Here is a 17,018-nt window from a genome sequence, read left to right as displayed (position 1 = left end):
GGCACAGCCCCAACCCAATCCTGCCCCCAGAGGTCCAAGGGAAGAGCCAGGTCAGGGCCATGATTCAGTATTTTAATTCTCCAAGGGCACAGCTCCACTGCGGGCCAGCTGGGCGGCGAGGCCACTCCCCTGACAGCCAGAGCCTGTGGCCCTTCGCGGGCATGGTTCAGGGCCACAGCCACCCCCGACAGAGACACGTTCTCACGCACACTCACTCCTGCACCCCTAGACACACCTCCAGGTCTCTGGGACTGGCCCAGGGCCCCGCTTGCCCTCATGGCCGCCCATCCTCCTAGCGCCCTGGGCGCCCACGGCCCCTCTTAGACTTCTTGGTCCCTGAGGGGGGTCGGATGGGGAGGGGAGCAGTGCTCGAGGGTGGCGGTGGCGGCGGCGGCGGCAGGAGAGGAGGTAGAGGGGGCTCCGAGGGCTCCAGTGGGCCAGAGCCGGGCCGGAATCCCTCAAAGGGCGAGAACTTCAGCGGGCTGCAGGGGAAACCAAGGTGAGTCAGCACAGACTGGCGCCGGGGTCAGAGGGCCGATGTCCCCCCACCCCCACCCCCAGGCACAGAGGCTGTGAGGTCAAGCGCCCAGCCAGGCAGCCCCCACCACAAGGGGTCCCCAGCTGTGGGTGGGAAAACAGAGACTAGCACTGAGAGGCAGCCCTGGCCGGACCCCTGCCTCAGCTACACGCTCCCCTCCGTCCTGTGGTACCTGACCGGGGTCCGGGGGCTGCTGTGGAGGCGCCTGGGGGAGCGCAGCTTGGGCTGCAAGGAGAAGCCCTCCTTGAGGCTGTCCAGGACGGAGGGAGCCACATATGTGAAGCCCTGGGGGGGTGGGGGGGGGGCGAAGGCAGGGCCGATGACACTCAGTGTCCACCACTCCTTAGCCACAATCCTGCCCGGGCCCCCATAACCCTCAGGCCCCCCAGGACCTCACCAGGAAGGCCTGGTTGGCGCTCTCGCTGAGGGCCGTATCATCGGGACTGTCCACTGGCGTCTGCCGCGTGAAGTGGGAGTCAAACTGGCTCACGTCCTCCTCTGACTGCTGTGGGTAGACCCGAGCGGGGAGGAGGGGTCGGGGGCATCCAGGACGGGTCCTCCACCTGCCCCCAGACTGATGGGTCCTCCGCTTACCAGAGAAGGCCTGAAAGGGGGGTCGATGCGGCGAGCCAGGAGGTCGTCCCAATTAATGTGCCGGAAGAAGGGGTGCCTCTGTGGGTAGAGGGCCCCCAAACATCTCATCATTTCACCCTCCTTGGCTCCCTCAGTAACTCCCTCTGCCCTAAGGCCTTGCCTGCCCCCTGGCACCTTTGGGGGCTCAGCCCTGCCCCCTCCTGGTGGTCCCAGACCCACCTGCACATCAGCAGCATCCCCAGGGCCACCCCCGATCCGTTGGCCAGGATTCCGCTTCAGAAACTGCGCGACAAGGGCAGAGGGTGAGGGTCTGTCTGGGGGAGAGGCACTGACTATGTGTTCCTCCATTTCCTGGAGACTGGCCTGGGCAGGGAAAGGTGAGCTGTGTGTGTGTGTCTGTGTATGTGTGTGTGTGTGGTGGTGGGGAGAAGGCCTCCAGAGTGTGGTCTCCACCTACGGACAACCTTAGGCCTTCCAAGGTTTGGTCTAACGGGCCCTTCCGCATGAAGCCTCCGCAAAGGCACCCGGTCACTGGGGGCACTAGGGCACTGCAGTGGGATCCAAACTCCAAGCCTCGCCTCCCACTTTTACCCCCAGCGAATGCCTTCTCGATGGGAGAGCAGCTAGCTCATCGTGAATGTTCTACTGATTAAGACTTGGGACTAGGGGTGTGTGCAGCAGGGTCATCAGCTGGTCTGCAACAGAGTGAAGGCCCAAGCTCAGCGTCTTGGACCCCAAAACCAGTGCTCTTTCATCCCAAAGGCATACTGCACAGGCCGGGGTGTCCCACAGCCCAGAGAAACTCAGGATTCCATGCAGGGCCTAGAAGACACTGGGGGCTGGGCCAGGCACTGGAGGAGCCCACCTTTTTGACAAGGTCCCGGGCATCCGGGGTGAGGTAGGGGGGCAGCGTCAGCTTCCCTTTGATGATCTTGTCCATGGTTTTCTTCCGGTTCTCTGCAGTGAAGGGTGGCTGGAGAAAGCAGAGGGTGAGAGGAGACTTGCGGGCCTCCCCCCAGGCCCCGGCCCTGGCCCTGGCCCAGGATGAGGACCCCCCTCCCACCCCCCTCCCCACCGCCCCTCCTCCCAAGGAGGCTGGACTTGCCGATCCAGTGAGCATGTCATACATCAGGGCCCCCAGGCTCCACCAGTCCACCGCCCGGTTGTGGCCACTGCGTACCAGAATCTCAGGGGCCCTGGGGGCCAGGGGAAACCATCAGCCAGGCCGGGCCCTTCCTGGCAGTCCTCCCAACCCCTGGTCCCAGCCAGCTGCCGCTTACATGTACTCAATGGTGCCACAGAAAGTATGGGTGACGGCGCCCTCATGGATCGACTCCTTGCAGAGTCCAAAGTCTGTCAGTTTGATGTGGCCTGAGGAAGATGTTGGAAGGGGTGGTCAGGGCCCTGGCCTACTGTGTGGTGCTCCTCAGCCCTCCCTGCAGATTTCAACCCAACATATGCAGCTACACAGGGTTGGGCGGGGCGGGGGTGCACACATGCGCACCCTGGCTGTTGAGCATGATGTTCTCAGGTTTGAGGTCCCGGTAGATGATGCCTTGGGAGTGGAGATGGCCCAGGGCCAGTGTGATCTCTGCCAGGTAGAAACTGCAGAGACAGGACAGAGTGAAGGCAAGGGTAGGCAAGGGACTGGGCTCTGGGGGAAGGGGATCCCTGGAGCCCCTCCAGAGAGGCAGGAAGGAACACCCACCAGGCCGTGTCTTCCAGGAAGATGCCCTCTCGCTCCAGATGCGTGAAGAGCTCACCGCCTGTGATACAAACATGTCAGCAGCTGTGTGCTGGGAACAAGCATCTTTGCTCTCTGAATCTCGGTTTCTTCTTGGGGAGAGTGGGACTCATAATTCCGGCCCTACCTGCCTCACAGAGCTGCCGTGGGGATTCAATTCAATTCAGCAAACATCTACCGACGCCTACTCGGGTGTCTGGCCCTGTGCTGGGTGAAGCTGGGGACACAGAGATGAGGAGACCCAGCCATTGCCCTCAGGATGCTCAGTCTAATGGGGAGACAGACATGCACACAGGTGCTCTAATATGCCAGACTGAGGCAACAGCTCCAGGAGCTTAATGCAAAAAATATCACAGAGGAGGCAAAGGACTCCCAGCGTGAGGGGACACAGCCCATGGTAACAGTGAGAATCGAGGGGCTGCTGAGATGGACACGGGCACTGGAGCTCACAGGACTCATCCGTGCAGACAGGACCTGGTGGCGAGTGGGCCCCAACCGCTTCACGGCCAACAGGGAGCACCAGGCCAAGGAGGCCAGGCTTCACCGGGGCAGTTACAAAGAGCCGTGTGATTGTGAGTAGGAGGGTCGGGGCCAATTCCGTGGTGAGACGATGACCCTGGGCTTTCATGGAAGAGGGTGAGCTGAAGGCCTCAGGCCCAGTTAGGAACAACTGTGACCCCTGCCCTCCCTCAGGAGAGTGGAGAGTATGAAGGACACTGCTAAGAATGAACCAGCGGGATCTGAGACCCAACTGGGCACAGGGCATACAGGAGAGAGGAACAGGCCATGAAGGGGTAGTGGAAATGGACAAAACAAGCCACTGGATTTCTGCACGAACTCCCACCGTTCCCGTCCACCCCCAATACAGGTGAGGGACAAAATAGGTGCTGGACAGACGTTTGCTGAATGAATGAATGAAGGGACGGATGGACACACGAATGGATGGGCGTGGGGGCCCCCTAGCCATTCTACACACCACATCTCTCCAGGCTTCCCCCAGAGCTCCCAGTGCTTCCTGGCTGGTTCCCTGGCCCTGGTTCCCTGGCTGGGCCCCTGCTCATACCACTGAGACACTCGAGGATGAGGTAGAGTTTGCCACCAGTCTGGAAGGCATAGGCCAGTTCCACAATGAAGGGGTGCTTCACTGACTCTAGAATGTTCCGTTCAGCCCGCGTGTGTGCTGTGTCCTTGGCGTTGCGCACAATTTTGGCCTGAAGAGGCGGGATCAATCAGAAGGTGGGCACCCGGGGCGCCTTTAGTCCCTCCAGCCATTACCCTCCTGCCATCCTTTATCGCTCCATTCTATTTCTCCATAATTCCGCTACCAGTGATCATCCTTCTCAAGGACTGATTTCTCCTCTAGAGGTACCTCTCTGCTTTGCCACTAATGACATTTCAGGCAGATAATCCTTTGCTGTGGGTGCTGTCTTGTACATCGTAGGATGTTTAGCAGCAGCCCTGGCCTCCACCCACTGAATGCCAGTAGCACCCCTATTTAGTCGTGACTCAAGAATGTAGAGGCAATATTGCCCACGGTTGGGAATTACTGCGAAACAACACAACCACAACTGACAATAAACCAGCCAATGCCCGAGACAGGGGCCATCTCCTCCATCATGTTCACTACTGTCTTCCGGAAGCCTGGAGTAGTGCATGGAGGACGGCAGCCACCGAGCAAGGATTTGTTGGCTGAACAAATGACTCACCTTCCTCAGGACTTTCATGGCATATATTTTGCCCAAGTTGGTGCCCTGCACCTTTCGCACTTGGAACACCTGTAGGGCAGGGGAGACAGGATCAACCTCCCTCTCCACATCCTGTCTTCAAAAAGCTCCACCCTGAAGCTCTGGCATTGAGACCCAGAGGCCTAGGCCCACCCAAGGGTGGGGCAGTAAAGATGTCAAGTCTGATTCTGAGAGGATCGGCCTTTCCCTGCTTTATGTTTTTACCTCAGCGTTCTATGGAGGCTCAGCTGATTTACAAGTCTAATTTGTTTTGAGACCCTTTGCTGCGGCAAGACTGAGGCAGGGAGACCAGTGAGGAAGGAAGGCCAGTACCTTGCCATAGCCCCCCTTGCCCAGCACACGCAGCAGCTCAAAGCAGTGGGGCCCGATGCGCTCAGGGCCTAGGTTCACACTGGTCTCAGTCAGCTCCACCTCCTCACAGTGTCCCACAGGCCTATTAACACAAGAAGTTAATGGGGGCAAGGCTCCAGTACTCCCCACGTCTCCCTCCCCAGCCCATACCCTCCTCCCCCAACACAACCCTCACTCACTCCAGGCCAGCCGCCCTCGACTCGGCAAGGGGACACACGTCCTGTGAGAAACCGAGGGGTAAGAGCCAAGGAAGGCACCGGGATCCCTCCCCCTCAAGCTGGACTGCTTGGCCCAGGAGAGGAGGGGGTCAGGAATGGGAGCTGGCGGGCGATGGGCCAGCAATGGGGAGGAGAGGTCCGGGGCAGAAAAGGGAGAACCAGGGTAAGGGCTGGGGCCTGGAAGACAGATCGGGGCGAGTGAGGGTGGGTCAGAGCTTAACAGGGGCCGGGCTCAGAGACGCTCTGGCTGGGGGAAGCCAGGGCGAGTCCACCGCCTGGAGGATGGGATCGGCTCCGGGATCGAGCCGCGCCCGGGAGGACCACTCACCGAGGGGCTCAACTCTGGCTCGCCCTCGCTGCCTTCCTCCGTCTCCAGGTCCAGGTCAAACACGGCCGCCATAGCGGCGCCGGCCCGGCGGGCCCCTCGGCCCGTGCTTGGCCGCGCTCAGACTGACAGCCCGGGGGGCGGGGCGGGGGGGGTTGCACGTTATCACTCCGCGACCGCGGCCCCGCGCGCCGATGACGCATGAGGCTCCTCCCTCCCTCCAGCCGGCCCCTTAGTCTGGCGGGGCGAAAAGATGGCGCCCGGCGCAAGGCCTCTCGGGAACTGTAGTCCCAGAGTGCCGGGCTGCCAAAGCCGGTCTAACACTCTTTGACGGGACCCTCAGTCTTCGCAGCACTGCTCCCCGGGGGTGGCACCGGACAAGGGAAGCCTAGACGGCGCTCATCTTGGTTCTGGGGAGAGTTTGAGTTTGGATGGGGCAGAAGCACGTGCGGGTATGTGTGTAAATTTAATCCCCAGCCCGGTTTAAGCTGTGCGCTGGCTGGGTGGCGGGGCCGCGAAAGGCAGGTCGCGTCTCTCTGTTCGCCCGAGAGGCGGCTGCATCACAGTCTCCCTAACGTGACACCTGCCTCAAGGACCCTGCAAATCAGAACACTTACGGGGTGACTGCCCCACGCTCAGGTCAGGCTGGGCTTTTTTGCCAGGTTCTTGCCAGAAAGGGTTTGGCTCTCACTGATAACACCCGTAAATATGGGTTTGTGCTGGAGTTTGCTTCGTTGCCAATTTAAGTACATTTAGTAATTTTGCTATCTGATACAGAATAGGCACGTAATAAAACTTCGTTAAAATAATGAATGAATGAATGAATGAATACACAAAACCTGGTCTGTGATTTAGATTTGGGCATGGATTCTCGTTGCCTGGAGCTCTGTAGGGGTGAATTTGGGCCACACTAGGTCTTGGATGAGTTCTGACTGTTGGAGGCTGTCTGGATGTGCATTCCAGTTGGATGGGAAGGCTAAATATGAACTCAGCTGGACAGAACTCAGGAGTCTCCAGGCTGGAAGAGGGTTGTTTAGTTGGATGTGGCCCTCTGGTTGCAATTCCACCCTCCAGGGACCCTCAGGTTTGGGTCCCGTTGTGAGTGACCATGGCAGGCCCCTCCAACACAGAGGCCTGGCCAGTAGAGTGTTTTATCCTTAGCTCCAGATGCTACAGGTGTCCCCTAGCCACCTCTCCCTCCTCCCATCCCCAACTCCCATCTAGCTGAGCCTGAGGGGTATTGTCCAAGTTGCAAGAACCACATGCCAGACCTTTCATTAGTTCATAAGCCTTTATTTGGAGAGGGATGCTTGTGGAGCGAGCCCCAGGTCCTGCGCTGCACAGGGGCAGAGTTATTGAAGCAGACTCCCCTGAATCAGGAAGGGAGTGTAGACTCTCCTCTGCCAATGCCGGTTAGTTATGCCAGAGGCCAAAGCACCAAAGCTTGGTGGAGAAGGTGTGTGCTGCATGGGAGGGGGCGTTCACTTGTCTTAAGGTCACATATGAATGAGGGCAGGGAGGTGAGTGGGGTTTAGAAGCTGAGCGGGCACATAAGACTTAGTAAAAGTGGAAACCTGGACCCTGTATCTTGTCCCTTGACCCCCCAGCTACTGTGGTGTGACCTTGAGGCAATGGTTGTTCCTCTCTGAGCCTGTTTCCTCATCTGTAGAATGGGGCAATAGTGTCTGCCTGGAGAGGAGATGGTTCCTGCTGACCCCAGGGCACCTGATTCTACTGCTCAGGCCAAATGAGGCAAGCAGGGCACTGCCAAAAGTTGTCAGCGGGCTCTAGAAATATCCTGGAATTTGTTAAATGAGGGTTAAGAGTAAGAAGACAGGGCGTTTCATCTCAGGCTTTTGTGGGATTTGTCCAAGGCCAGGGGCCAGCCAGCTTCTCTCTTCCTGTAGGCTGCAGGAGGAGAGACAGACCTGGAGGGATGACAAAGAGGGGCTGAGTTTGGGCCCACTCCCGCCTCCCTGCAGTGTGTGCGTGCGCGCGCGTGCGTGTGCTTGTGTGTATGCACGCAGCTGTTGCTGTTTCTCCATGGCTAGACTCGTGGGGCAGGACTGGGGCCTGTGCTGGACTGACAGCAAGAGGGGCCAGTGGGCCCCCCCCCCCCAGATACTTTTTTTGTGGCCCTCAAGCTCAGGAGGCCTTCGTGTCAAAATGCCCTGTTATTCTGGAACAGACCTGAGGCCTTGGGGGGGCCAGGCCAGGGTTGGGGCAGGTGTCCAGGAAGAGAGGCACTATTTGAAGTGGGACAGGAAGTGGGCAACAGGGTAGTGGGGCCCATCGATGCCCAGACCCTGGCAGAGGCCCAGCAGGCGGAGGCGAGCCTCAGCCGGGCTGGACCCAGCACACGCCACACTGCAGTAGGGCTCCTCGTATTCGCCCGGCACCAGGACCTCCTCCAGCCAATTGAGGCGCAGCAGGCCCTGGTCATGAAGAGCCTGCAGGGTCTCACGGCTGGCGGTGGAACTCAGCACCTGCAAGTGCTGGGACACCAGGCACATGACCCCCACCAGGTGGCCACGGGCACGTGGGTGGGTGGGCAAGGCAGGCCGCAGGCCGCAGGCCACCATAGCTGCTGCCAGCAGCAGGTCCACACCATAGAGCTCCAGGATCCAGTCTCTCAGGTAGAAGCCGCCCATGCGAGGGTTGATCTCGATGAGCTTCGGCCCAGCCCCAGTCAGCTTGAGCTCCACGTTGAACACCCCATCCAGCAGCCCACAGCCCAGGCAACAGCGGAAGGCTGCCTGCACCAGCTGGGCCTCCTGCTCGGGTGCCAGCCCAGTGGGCATGCAGGCTGCCGTCTCCGTGAAGCCGGGCAGCCTCGTGGGGCCGTTGTCGGACACGAAGGCAGCCAGCAGTCGCCCACCAAACAACACCAGGTCCACATCGTGCTCGGTGCCCTCAATGAACTCCATCAGCAGCATGGCGTTGCCCCAGCCCAGCCCAATGCCGGGGTGGTCGGCCTCCCCCTGCAGGTCGCGGGCGATCTGGGAAAAGTGTTCGTGGCACTGTGGCGCGTCCTCCACCAGCCGCACACCCACTGCGCCTGCCCCGAACTCCAGTTTCATGACACCTGGCAGGGGCACCTGGTGGACGGCCTTCTCCACATCGGCCTCACTCTCCAGCGGGCAGCAGGGCACAGCGTGGAGGGAGGGCGCAGGCCAGGGTGGGCCATGGCAGCGCAACAGGTGCAGCTGGGTGCAGCTCTTCTGCTTGGCCAAGCGCATGGCAGCTGGGGGGCTGCAGGGCAGCCCCAGCTCCTGGCAGAGCAAGGCCGTGAGCACTAGGCAGTCATCCCAGTAGGAGAAGCAGCCATCCAGCTGCAGGCCACGGGCCCGCACCAGTTCCGCCAGCAACCGTGCATTCTCTTCATCCCGCCGGTGCTCCGTCACATCAAAGTGGATGAAAGTCTGCACCAGTTGGGATGCAAAGTGGTTGGGGTCCGACTCCACCAGGTGCAGCTGCAGAAAGCACCAGAGCACAACACACCCAGGTCAGCCTGTGCTGGACACTGGGGAGATTGGATGGGGCCTAGAACATGGTTTTGGCCCTCAGCGGAGACCGACTCACCAGTTCTAGGGGCTCAAAAAATATTTGTTGATGATTGACTAAATGGAAGGTGCAGAACTGGCACATCTAACCCAGCCTGGAGGGGAGGGAAGGCAGCCGAAAGGAGGCAATGCTTAGGCTGGGAGCTGAGTAAAACTCAGCCAGAGGAAAGATGGCGGCACAAGGGAAAGGGTGTGATCTGGGCAGGAGGGGCTGGAGCAAAGAGAGAGGGCTGGTGGGCTCATTCTCACTCTGATCACAGTTTGTAGGGGAACCACCAGGTTGGGGGTAGGGACAGGTGGCCTGGTGTCTTTGGGCATCATGCTCTTGGTCGTCATTCACCCAAAGAGTTCTGACCCCAGGGGTGCCCACGGAGGAATCCAGTGGGGCCCTGTGCCCCAAATCTCACTGCCCGCTGGGGGAACACAGACACAAAGCAGCTGGTTCCCCGGGCAGAGGCTGCTCCTGAAGAGACAGGGGAGCGTGGCTGTGAGCACTGTAACACTTGGCGGCATGAGGAGTAGAAAGACGTTCCAAGTGGAGAGCACAATGTGCAAGGCAGGGAGTGAAGAGGCATAGGAATGGCTGGAGGGGTGGATTCCCAAGGGGGTGTGGTACTGTAGAAGAGGGGAGAGGAGACCATTGTGGTAGATTAGAGCCAGGAAGAACCTGGCCTCTGTTTTCTTATCTGTTCAATGGGGGATAAGAATGCCTACTCTGGGGGAGGCTGGGTGGCTCAGTCGTTAAGCGTCTGCCTCCGGCTCAGGTCATGATCCCAGGGTCCTGGGATAGAGCTTCTCTCTCTCCCACTCCCCTTACTTGTGTTCCCTCTCGCCTGTCTCTGTCAAATAAATAAATAAAATCTTAAAAAAAAAGAAAAGAAAAGAATGCCTACTCTGCCTGCATGGATGGCTCCAGATTCTTTAATGTGAGGCCACTGCTGTGACCTTGATTCGGGACCTGTAAGCTGCTCTCCAGCACCCTACTCGTGCCCTCAGGAATTCAACCTCGAAGGGCCTGCCCTTCCTGCAGGATAGGCCAGGCTCCTTAGCCTGGCATTCAAGGTCCTGGTTCTGGTACTAACCCTGAATGACGCCCCCGCCCCTCCAGCCCATCTGCGCTGGGCTCTTTTTGCCCTGGAGGGGGCTCTGTGCCCTTCCCGAGGTCCTCTTTCACCTCGCTGAAACAGAATTCGGCCAGAGGCCAAAAAGAGTTTAGACTTCTGGGGTGCCTGGGTGGCTCAGTCAGTTAAGCCTCTGCCTTCTGCTCAGGTCATGATCTCGGGGTCCTGGGATCCAGCCCCGCACTGGGCTCCTTGCTCAGCAGGGACCCTGCTTCTCCCTTTCCCTCTGCTGCCGCCTCCCCACCCCCGCTTGTGCTCTCTCACTCTCGCTCTCTCTCAAATAAGTAAATACAAAAAGTTTAAATTTCTAACCCCGGTGGGGCAGCGGGCCCCACCCCTACTCCTGGGCTCTAGAGCCCCCAGCGGGCACGCCCAGCGCAGGCTCCGCCCCCAGCGGTGCTGGCCCGGCCCCGAAGCTCTCCGCGCCCGGGCGCCCAGGTTGCCGCCTCCACCACAGGGGCCGGGACTTCGGACCGGCCCCGCCCGCGCCCCGCCCCGCGCCCCGCCCCGCGCCCCGCCCACCTTGAGCCCGTAGTCGCGCGCCGCCTCCCACACGAACTTCTTGCTGACGCCGCCGGCGCCGATCAGCAGCAGCTGCTTGCCCTCCACGAGGCAGTGCGCGGACCGCCGCAGCATGGTCTCCACGAGCGGCGCGGCCGCCGCGTCCTCGGCCGCCGACCGCGGGCGCTGCGCGGCCCACAGCCCCTCGAGCGCGCCGCACGCCTCCAGACACAGGCCGCTGTTCAGCTCCAGGGCCACGGGGGTCAGCACGCGGCCTTCCACCGTCAGCGCGAAGTCCACGCCTGGGCCGGGCGGGGGGCGGGGGGCGCGGGCTCAGCGCGGGCTGCCCTCGGCCTCGCCCCCGGCCCCCGGGCCCCGGGCCCCGACCCCCGCCCGGGCCGTGCGCACTCACCGAGGAAGTCCGTGCGGGCCCGGCGCCCCCCGCGCTGCTCAGCGCTCAGGCCGGCCTCCAGGGCCAGCACGGCGGCCAGCGCGGCCTCGGCCGCCGCCTTGACGCGCCGTCGCACGACCGCCACCTGTCCCGCCTCACCCAGGCCGCACCGGGCCAGTGCCGCCTCCAGCGTCTGTGGCAAGGAGCTCTGGTGCCGCAGAGGCCGGTCCTCACGGCCCACGCTGCACACCACCTGGGCAGGGTGTGGCTGAGGGTGTTGGCCCAGGAGGAGCCGTCCCAGGACTAATACCACCCCCCACACCCTTCCCCTGAACACCTACCCTGGTGCCGAGGTCCAGGCCAGACCTCTTACTAGCCATTCAAGTAGCCCAGTCCTCCTCTGTGACTTCCGCTGCACAAACCACTTTCCCCCGCCACTGCCCCTCTGGTCCTTAGACCCTAAGGGGATTCTACCCAGGCTTCCAGGCCCAGCGGGGTCTCTGCTCCTTGAAGGCTCCAAGCACGCTTGCTCCTAGCTCCTGCAGGCCCTGGGGCCTCTGCCACCCTAGACCTCCACGAGGGCAGGGTTGACAGACTGTCCCTCAGGTTGGCTCAGAGCTGTGTTCCCAGGAGGGTCCTCAAGCTGCCTTGAGTTCCCCGCTTGGAGGCCCCTCCTAAAGGACTCCAGACACTGGCAGTTCAGAGACCCTGGGTCAGCCTCTTCTGTGGGTAAGAGGATTCAGCCCTGGGCCCTGGTACCCCGTACCAGGCAGAGCTCCTGAGGCAGGAAGGGTGGAAAGGGAGGGGAAAAAGCGTCAGACCCAGGAGTCCTCCTAGAGGCCACCAGGATTCCCCCCCAAAGATTATGCCTTCTCTCTGCCCGGGGCCCTCAGCAGTTCATTAGGGCTGGGCTGGGGTGTGGCGACAGGGCCAGGACCTAAACCTGGGCCACGCTCACCTTGCTCAGCAGGGGCCTGTCACCCTGTGTCCGACATACCACAGCACAGATGCGCACAGCCAGCTCAGGGCCAGGTGGGGGGCTGCCTGGGGAAGGACGGGGAGGCCTGAGCCCGGCACAGAGCAGCCAGGAGGGCGAGCCAAGCTCCCACTCCCGGCTGGCCCAGGTGGCTCTCACCTGGGAAGGGTAGCCGGGCAGGCGGGCACACAGCCTCCACCAGGACACTCTCCTCCTCCTCCAGTTTCTCCAGCAACGCCAGCACCGTGTCCACCACTGTGCTCAGCTCCACTCGAGGGTAAACACGCAGTGCCTGCCGCCCCCGCCAGCGCCAGCCACTGAGCTTCACGGCCACCTGCAGCAGGGAGGGGAAGGGGGTCTCCTTACCACGCCATGGACCTGTGGGGTACCGTAGGATCCGATGTGTAAACGGAGGTAAGAAGGGAGGGGATTGCCCCAGAGAGAGACGCCAGCAGGAGGGCTCCAAGTTGGGGACAACTGCCCAGCAGGACTGGGTAACCGTGCATGGGTCCTCGGAGGCAGGAGCCTGTTACCTGCAGGGCATCAGCCAGGGCCCCGGAGTGCAGAAAGGCCCCTACTTCCTCCTTCACCAGTGTCTGCTGGTCCTCTTTGCCACTCAGCTCCACCAGCCGTAGGCCCGGGCTGGCCTCCCACCCCCGCAGCAGTGCCGGGGGCTTATAGGTGAAAGCAAGGGTAGCTGGTACAGCCACACCTCCGTGCTGAGCCAGCAGTCGCCTTGTCAGCAGCCTGTCCTCCAGCAGCCGGGCCAGCTCAGCCGAGGCTCCGGTGGGACAGGTCAGGTCACGGGCAAGTTCAGCTGCCTCTCGACCCCGGCCAGGTCCCAGCCCCAGGCCCGCCAGGAAGTAGGTGGCTCGGCGTGGGGGGACAAAGTCATCCAGGAATGTCAGGCCCCCTGGGTGGAAGCTCACAGCCTTGGACACCAGCAGGACCGCCTCGCCCGGCTGCCCAAGTGCCGGCACCTTCGTCAGCCAAGTAGGGGACAGGCAGAGGAGCATGTTTCCTGTGGGCAGAAGGAGGAGGGTTGCTGGCCAGGGAAGGCCGGGGAAGGCTTAATGCCCCCATGTCCTTCGCCTCCAGCCCGGGGCCCTGGGTAGTGGGGGGCAGCTGCTCCCAGAACCCACCCCCACTCAGAGCATGGCAGCCGGCCCAGCAGAATGCAGGCACTTGCCAGAGTCAGTGGGTATTTCGGGATGTGGCCGGGCCAGGGCAGGGCTGCCCTTTCTGTAGGAGCGGGCGGGGGAACTTGGGCACATACTCACCCGGGCTCTGGACCCCACCCTCCAGCAGCACAGACAGAAAGGTGCTGGGGGATCCCAGAACGCATAAGGTCACCTCCGCACCAGGGCAGCCTGGGGGTGGGGTGGGGGTGGGGAGAACATTGCCAAGCTCAATAGGGACTCCCCCTGCTATCTTTCTGCCTACCCTTCCCTGCCCATAGCCCCGCCCTCCCCCCCCCAGGGGCCCCCAGGTCCTTGCCAGTGTGGGATGAGAAGGGTAGAGAGGACAAGAAGACGCTGGAAAGGGAAAGGGAAACTGCCTGCCCATCCCGCCCGGTGAGGCTGCTCCCTCCTCTCTGCAGCTAGCCTGGGAGGTACTGCAGGCTGAGTGACTGGAGAGCTGGGTTCTAGCCTGGGCTTTGACACTGACTTTCTCTGTGACCCGTGGCCCCCATGCAGTGCGGTGGGGGGGGAGTCCCTGTGCCTCAGTTTCCCAGTCTGTGATTTTCATGTATTCTGGCTGTGAACCTTCTGTCCACACAAAACCTTTGTGGCCACCCAATCTTTAAAACAGACGTAAAAATTAATAAATAAAAATAAAACAGATAAAATAGGGAAGGAGTTTTGGGTCCCAACTGTTAGCTGCTTCCACAGCAGCTCCCAAGACACGTCTATAGAAGCTCTGGCTCCACAGAACATGGATGACAAATCCCACGGCTCGGTCTTCTGGGGACAGGAGGGAAGCCTTGATCTCTGACTTTACTGGTGCCAGATGCCCTTTGAAACAATGCTCGTCTGCCGGAGGTTGACTGGCCTTGCCTCCCTGGCTCCAGATCCAGCCAGAGCCTGGGGGAAGGGGCTGACCTTGACAGGGATGGGAAGCAGGCTGGGCTGGGGGTGCCCCCCTCCCCCCCAGGGCTCCCCCCTCCCTGGAGCCCTTGGGCACCTGTGCGGGGGACCTGGCTGCGGTCCTGGGTCTCCGGAAGGCCGGCTTGCTGCAGACAGCTCTGCAGGAGGCTATAGTAGTAGACAGTCCAGGCCCGGGCCTCCGCCCCCTCGAGGGAGCCCTTGCAGTCCAGGCCCACGTCCTGGTGCCAGGAGCCAGGGAAGCAGCCTGGGGGCGGCAGGCCAGAGCCTCCTCCCCATGGGCCCTCCTCTTCCTCCAGGTCCTTGGAGCCCAGGGGGCAGTCCCACTTGGGACCCAGCGGATCCAGGGAGAGCTGAGAGGGGCAGAAGTGGTGGGTCTTGGGCAGAGTGGGCAAAGGGCACATTAAGTCACCCAAGGGTATAAGCCCTCCACACCCCTAACCTTGGGTTATGTTCAGGGCAGACACTGTCCTAGGAACCAGGAGGGGATGGAGTTGGGCTAGGGGATGAAGGCCTGTCACCAGGGACATGTAGGTAGAGGTGGTTTGTAAAACATAAGTGCAGTGCTCTGGGGGGGGGGGCGTAGAAAGCAATGTGCGGCTGGGGGGGCCCCTGCCCCCCCCCCCCCCCCCCCCATCCCACGCCAAGGTCTGCCCTAGCTTCGTTCTCAGGACCAGAGGTTTTGGTCTGTTTTGTTCATCGAAGCAGTTCTAGCACACCATAGCTGCTCAATAAACGTTGATTGAGGATAAATGAACGAACGAACCAAGCAATCACTTGAGCTGCTCATTTCTCTCTGGCCTTGGTAACCTATCTACCACCATCATGGAGCTCTGCTGAGACCTAAATGTGTAGGTGAATCTTTCCACTGCCACCTAAGTAGGCCTTGAGGACCTACTGTGTGCCCAGCCCTGTGCTAGGCATTGGTAGGGGAAAAAGCCCGTGCCCTTTTTTCAGATGTTCTGAGTCATGGAAATGCTTTCTTTGGATGAAATTTTACACCCCTGCCCCTCTCTGAGGCTGGCTGACTCCCACATGAGGCAGCTCAGAGGCTCTTTGTGACCACAGGTGGGGACAGAGGTGGGCCTGTCCTCCGGGGGACAGCCTGGGTGGGCTACCTTAGGTAAGTTACAAGGTTTCTTTGGGCCTTGTGGGGGCCTGGCACCTGCCCTGTCCCACCCCAGGAGGCCGGTGAGGTTTCAGTCATGGGAAGCCAGTGTGCTGTGGCCGGGAGGGCAGGCCTGCGCTTGAGATCTGGGCTGGACTCCAGGCTGACCAGTTCCAAATTCTGAGCCTCGTGCCTTCTCTTAGAAGGTGTGTATGTTCCAAAAAGAAGAAGAAGGTGTGTGTTCCCTGAGAGCCCAGACTGTTCATGCATTGCTATGTCCCCAAACCGGGAATGGTGTCAGATGCATAGTAGGGGCTCAGTGAATGTTGCAGAATGAATGAATGCCAAAGGGGACCAACAGTGCCCATCCCCGGAGCTGGTGGGGGAGAGAGGAAGTGCCTGGCACACAGCAGCTGCTTGTCCCATGTCACCCGGAGCGGAGAGTCAACCACAGTGCGGGCCGCTGGTCATAGGTCTGAGCTGTCTGCACAGGGGAGCCCCCAGGGTGAGGCTTTTGGGTGCCAAACCCTGCCCTCTGGGCCCTCCCTCTGGCCAGGGGCTTGGGCCTTTTGGGGGAAGGAGCAGAGGAGACTCACCATCTTACAGGTGCAGCGGCTGAGAGACTGATGGCAGAGACGGAGGGAAAGAGACAAAGGAGGGAGTCAGGGCAGCCGGGTCTGTACCCCACTGCCCAGCCCCTCAGACTCAGGGGTGGAGAGGTGGCCCCCAAGGCGCCTGTGTCCTGTCCCTGACAGGTGTCCACGGCTGCCCCACCCCCACCCAAGGAGGCGGTGGGATTTCTGCCGCCGGGACCCCAGGGGTCCTGACACCCCTCCCCCGCCCCCCAGCTCACGCCTCGCGGGTTGCGCCAGGCAGCGCTGGGGTCCTAGCACCCCGCCCTTCCAGCGGGGGGCGCGCTGGGTCCCCGCGACCCCTGGCCCCGCAGCCCCCCTCCCTGGCTCTCCCCGGGGCGCGGGCAGGAGCCGGGGTACCTGGAGGGCCGCAGCGGCTCGGCGGGGCAGGCGGGCGGCGCGGAGCGGCCGGGGCTCGGCGGCGGCGGCGGCGGCACAGCGGGAGCGGGCGGCTCCGCTTTATATAGAAGCGACCGGGACATGCCCATTGCGGGGCGGGGGCGGCGCGGGGCCCCAGCCGGCACCCCCCCCCCGCCGCCCCGCCGCCCGCGTCCGGACACCCGCCCCCCAGCCCGACACCTGGGCTCCAGGGTGGGGCCAGGGAGAGAGACCGACCAAGTGGAACAGAGGGTCACAGCCACAGGGCTGCGGTGAGGGAAAGACGGAGCCCGGACGGGGACAGGAAGAGACAGAGGGAGGCAGAGGGAGAGACAGTGCCGAATGGAAGGGGGATGGAAGAAAGAGAGAGGGAGAGAGGAGGAGCGGAGGGAGAGAGCTGGAGAGGGCAGAGACCGCGGCAGCGCTGCCCTTGGCCTTTCGGGGAGGGGTGGCCAGGAGAGCAGTCGGGGCCCACAGTCTGGAGTCCTGCCCTTGGATGGAGTCCTGAGCTCCCTAGCACACCCAGCCCCCAGCAGTCTGCCTCAGCCATGAACACTCTGCCCTGTGGCAGACTCTCCCAGAAAGGCCGGGTTGGGCAGGGGTCCCGTACATCTGTGGGGTTCCTGCCTCACCTCTCCTGGCCCCCACCAGAGTAGGGACCAATCAGTAAGAGGACCCCACAAGGGCAGTCCCAGTTTCCTGGGAGACCCTCTGCCCTGCAGGGGGCC

General features: G+C 61.8%; 2 protein-coding genes across 10 annotated transcripts; both read right to left on the bottom strand.

Moving 5' to 3' along the window:
- Positions 1-58: 58 nt before the first annotated feature.
- Positions 59-5,652, bottom strand: RPS6KB2 (ribosomal protein S6 kinase B2). 6 transcript variants are annotated; one of them, XM_035013397.1, is made up of 15 exons: positions 5,519-5,652; positions 5,152-5,192; positions 4,934-5,054; positions 4,583-4,651; positions 3,940-4,087; positions 2,841-2,898; positions 2,637-2,737; positions 2,413-2,503; positions 2,238-2,328; positions 1,998-2,105; positions 1,352-1,414; positions 1,133-1,210; positions 936-1,043; positions 711-823; positions 59-482 (listed from the first exon to the last, which is right to left on the bottom strand). In XM_035013397.1, exons 1-15 carry the CDS (start codon positions 5,588-5,590, stop codon positions 293-295), a joined length of 1,452 nt encoding a protein of 483 aa, XP_034869288.1. In that variant the 5' UTR covers positions 5,591-5,652; the 3' UTR covers positions 59-292. The 6 variants fall into 6 exon arrangements, 4 of the variants coding, with proteins under 4 accessions (XP_034869288.1, XP_034869289.1, XP_034869291.1 ...); XM_035013398.1 differs by having other exon boundaries at positions 936-1,040; XM_035013400.1 differs by lacking the exon at positions 5,152-5,192 and having other exon boundaries at positions 5,519-5,606.
- Positions 5,653-6,787: 1,135 nt separating this feature from the next.
- CARNS1 (carnosine synthase 1) lies at positions 6,788-16,321 on the bottom strand. 4 transcript variants are annotated; one of them, XM_035013392.1, is made up of 10 exons: positions 16,273-16,315; positions 15,877-15,903; positions 14,252-14,525; positions 13,348-13,437; positions 12,601-13,088; positions 12,227-12,401; positions 12,050-12,135; positions 11,113-11,344; positions 10,722-11,002; positions 6,788-8,988 (listed from the first exon to the last, which is right to left on the bottom strand). In XM_035013392.1, exons 2-10 carry the CDS (start codon positions 15,877-15,879, stop codon positions 7,762-7,764), a joined length of 2,856 nt encoding a protein of 951 aa, XP_034869283.1. In that variant the 5' UTR covers positions 15,880-15,903; positions 16,273-16,315; the 3' UTR covers positions 6,788-7,761. The 4 variants fall into 4 exon arrangements, with proteins under 4 accessions (XP_034869283.1, XP_034869285.1, XP_034869284.1 ...); XM_035013394.1 differs by lacking the exon at positions 14,252-14,525 and having other exon boundaries at positions 16,273-16,321; XM_035013393.1 differs by lacking the exon at positions 13,348-13,437.
- Positions 16,322-17,018: the final 697 nt, after the last annotated feature.

Source organism: Mirounga leonina, unplaced genomic scaffold (genome assembly GCF_011800145.1).
Source record: "Mirounga leonina isolate KUSES-001 unplaced genomic scaffold, KU_Mleo_1.0 Mir_166, whole genome shotgun sequence".
In the NCBI taxonomy this organism is placed as follows: Eukaryota; Metazoa; Chordata; class Mammalia; order Carnivora; family Phocidae; genus Mirounga; species Mirounga leonina.
The sequence above is the reverse complement of the archived record's forward strand: the minus strand, read 5'-3'. Positions and strand labels throughout refer to the sequence as shown.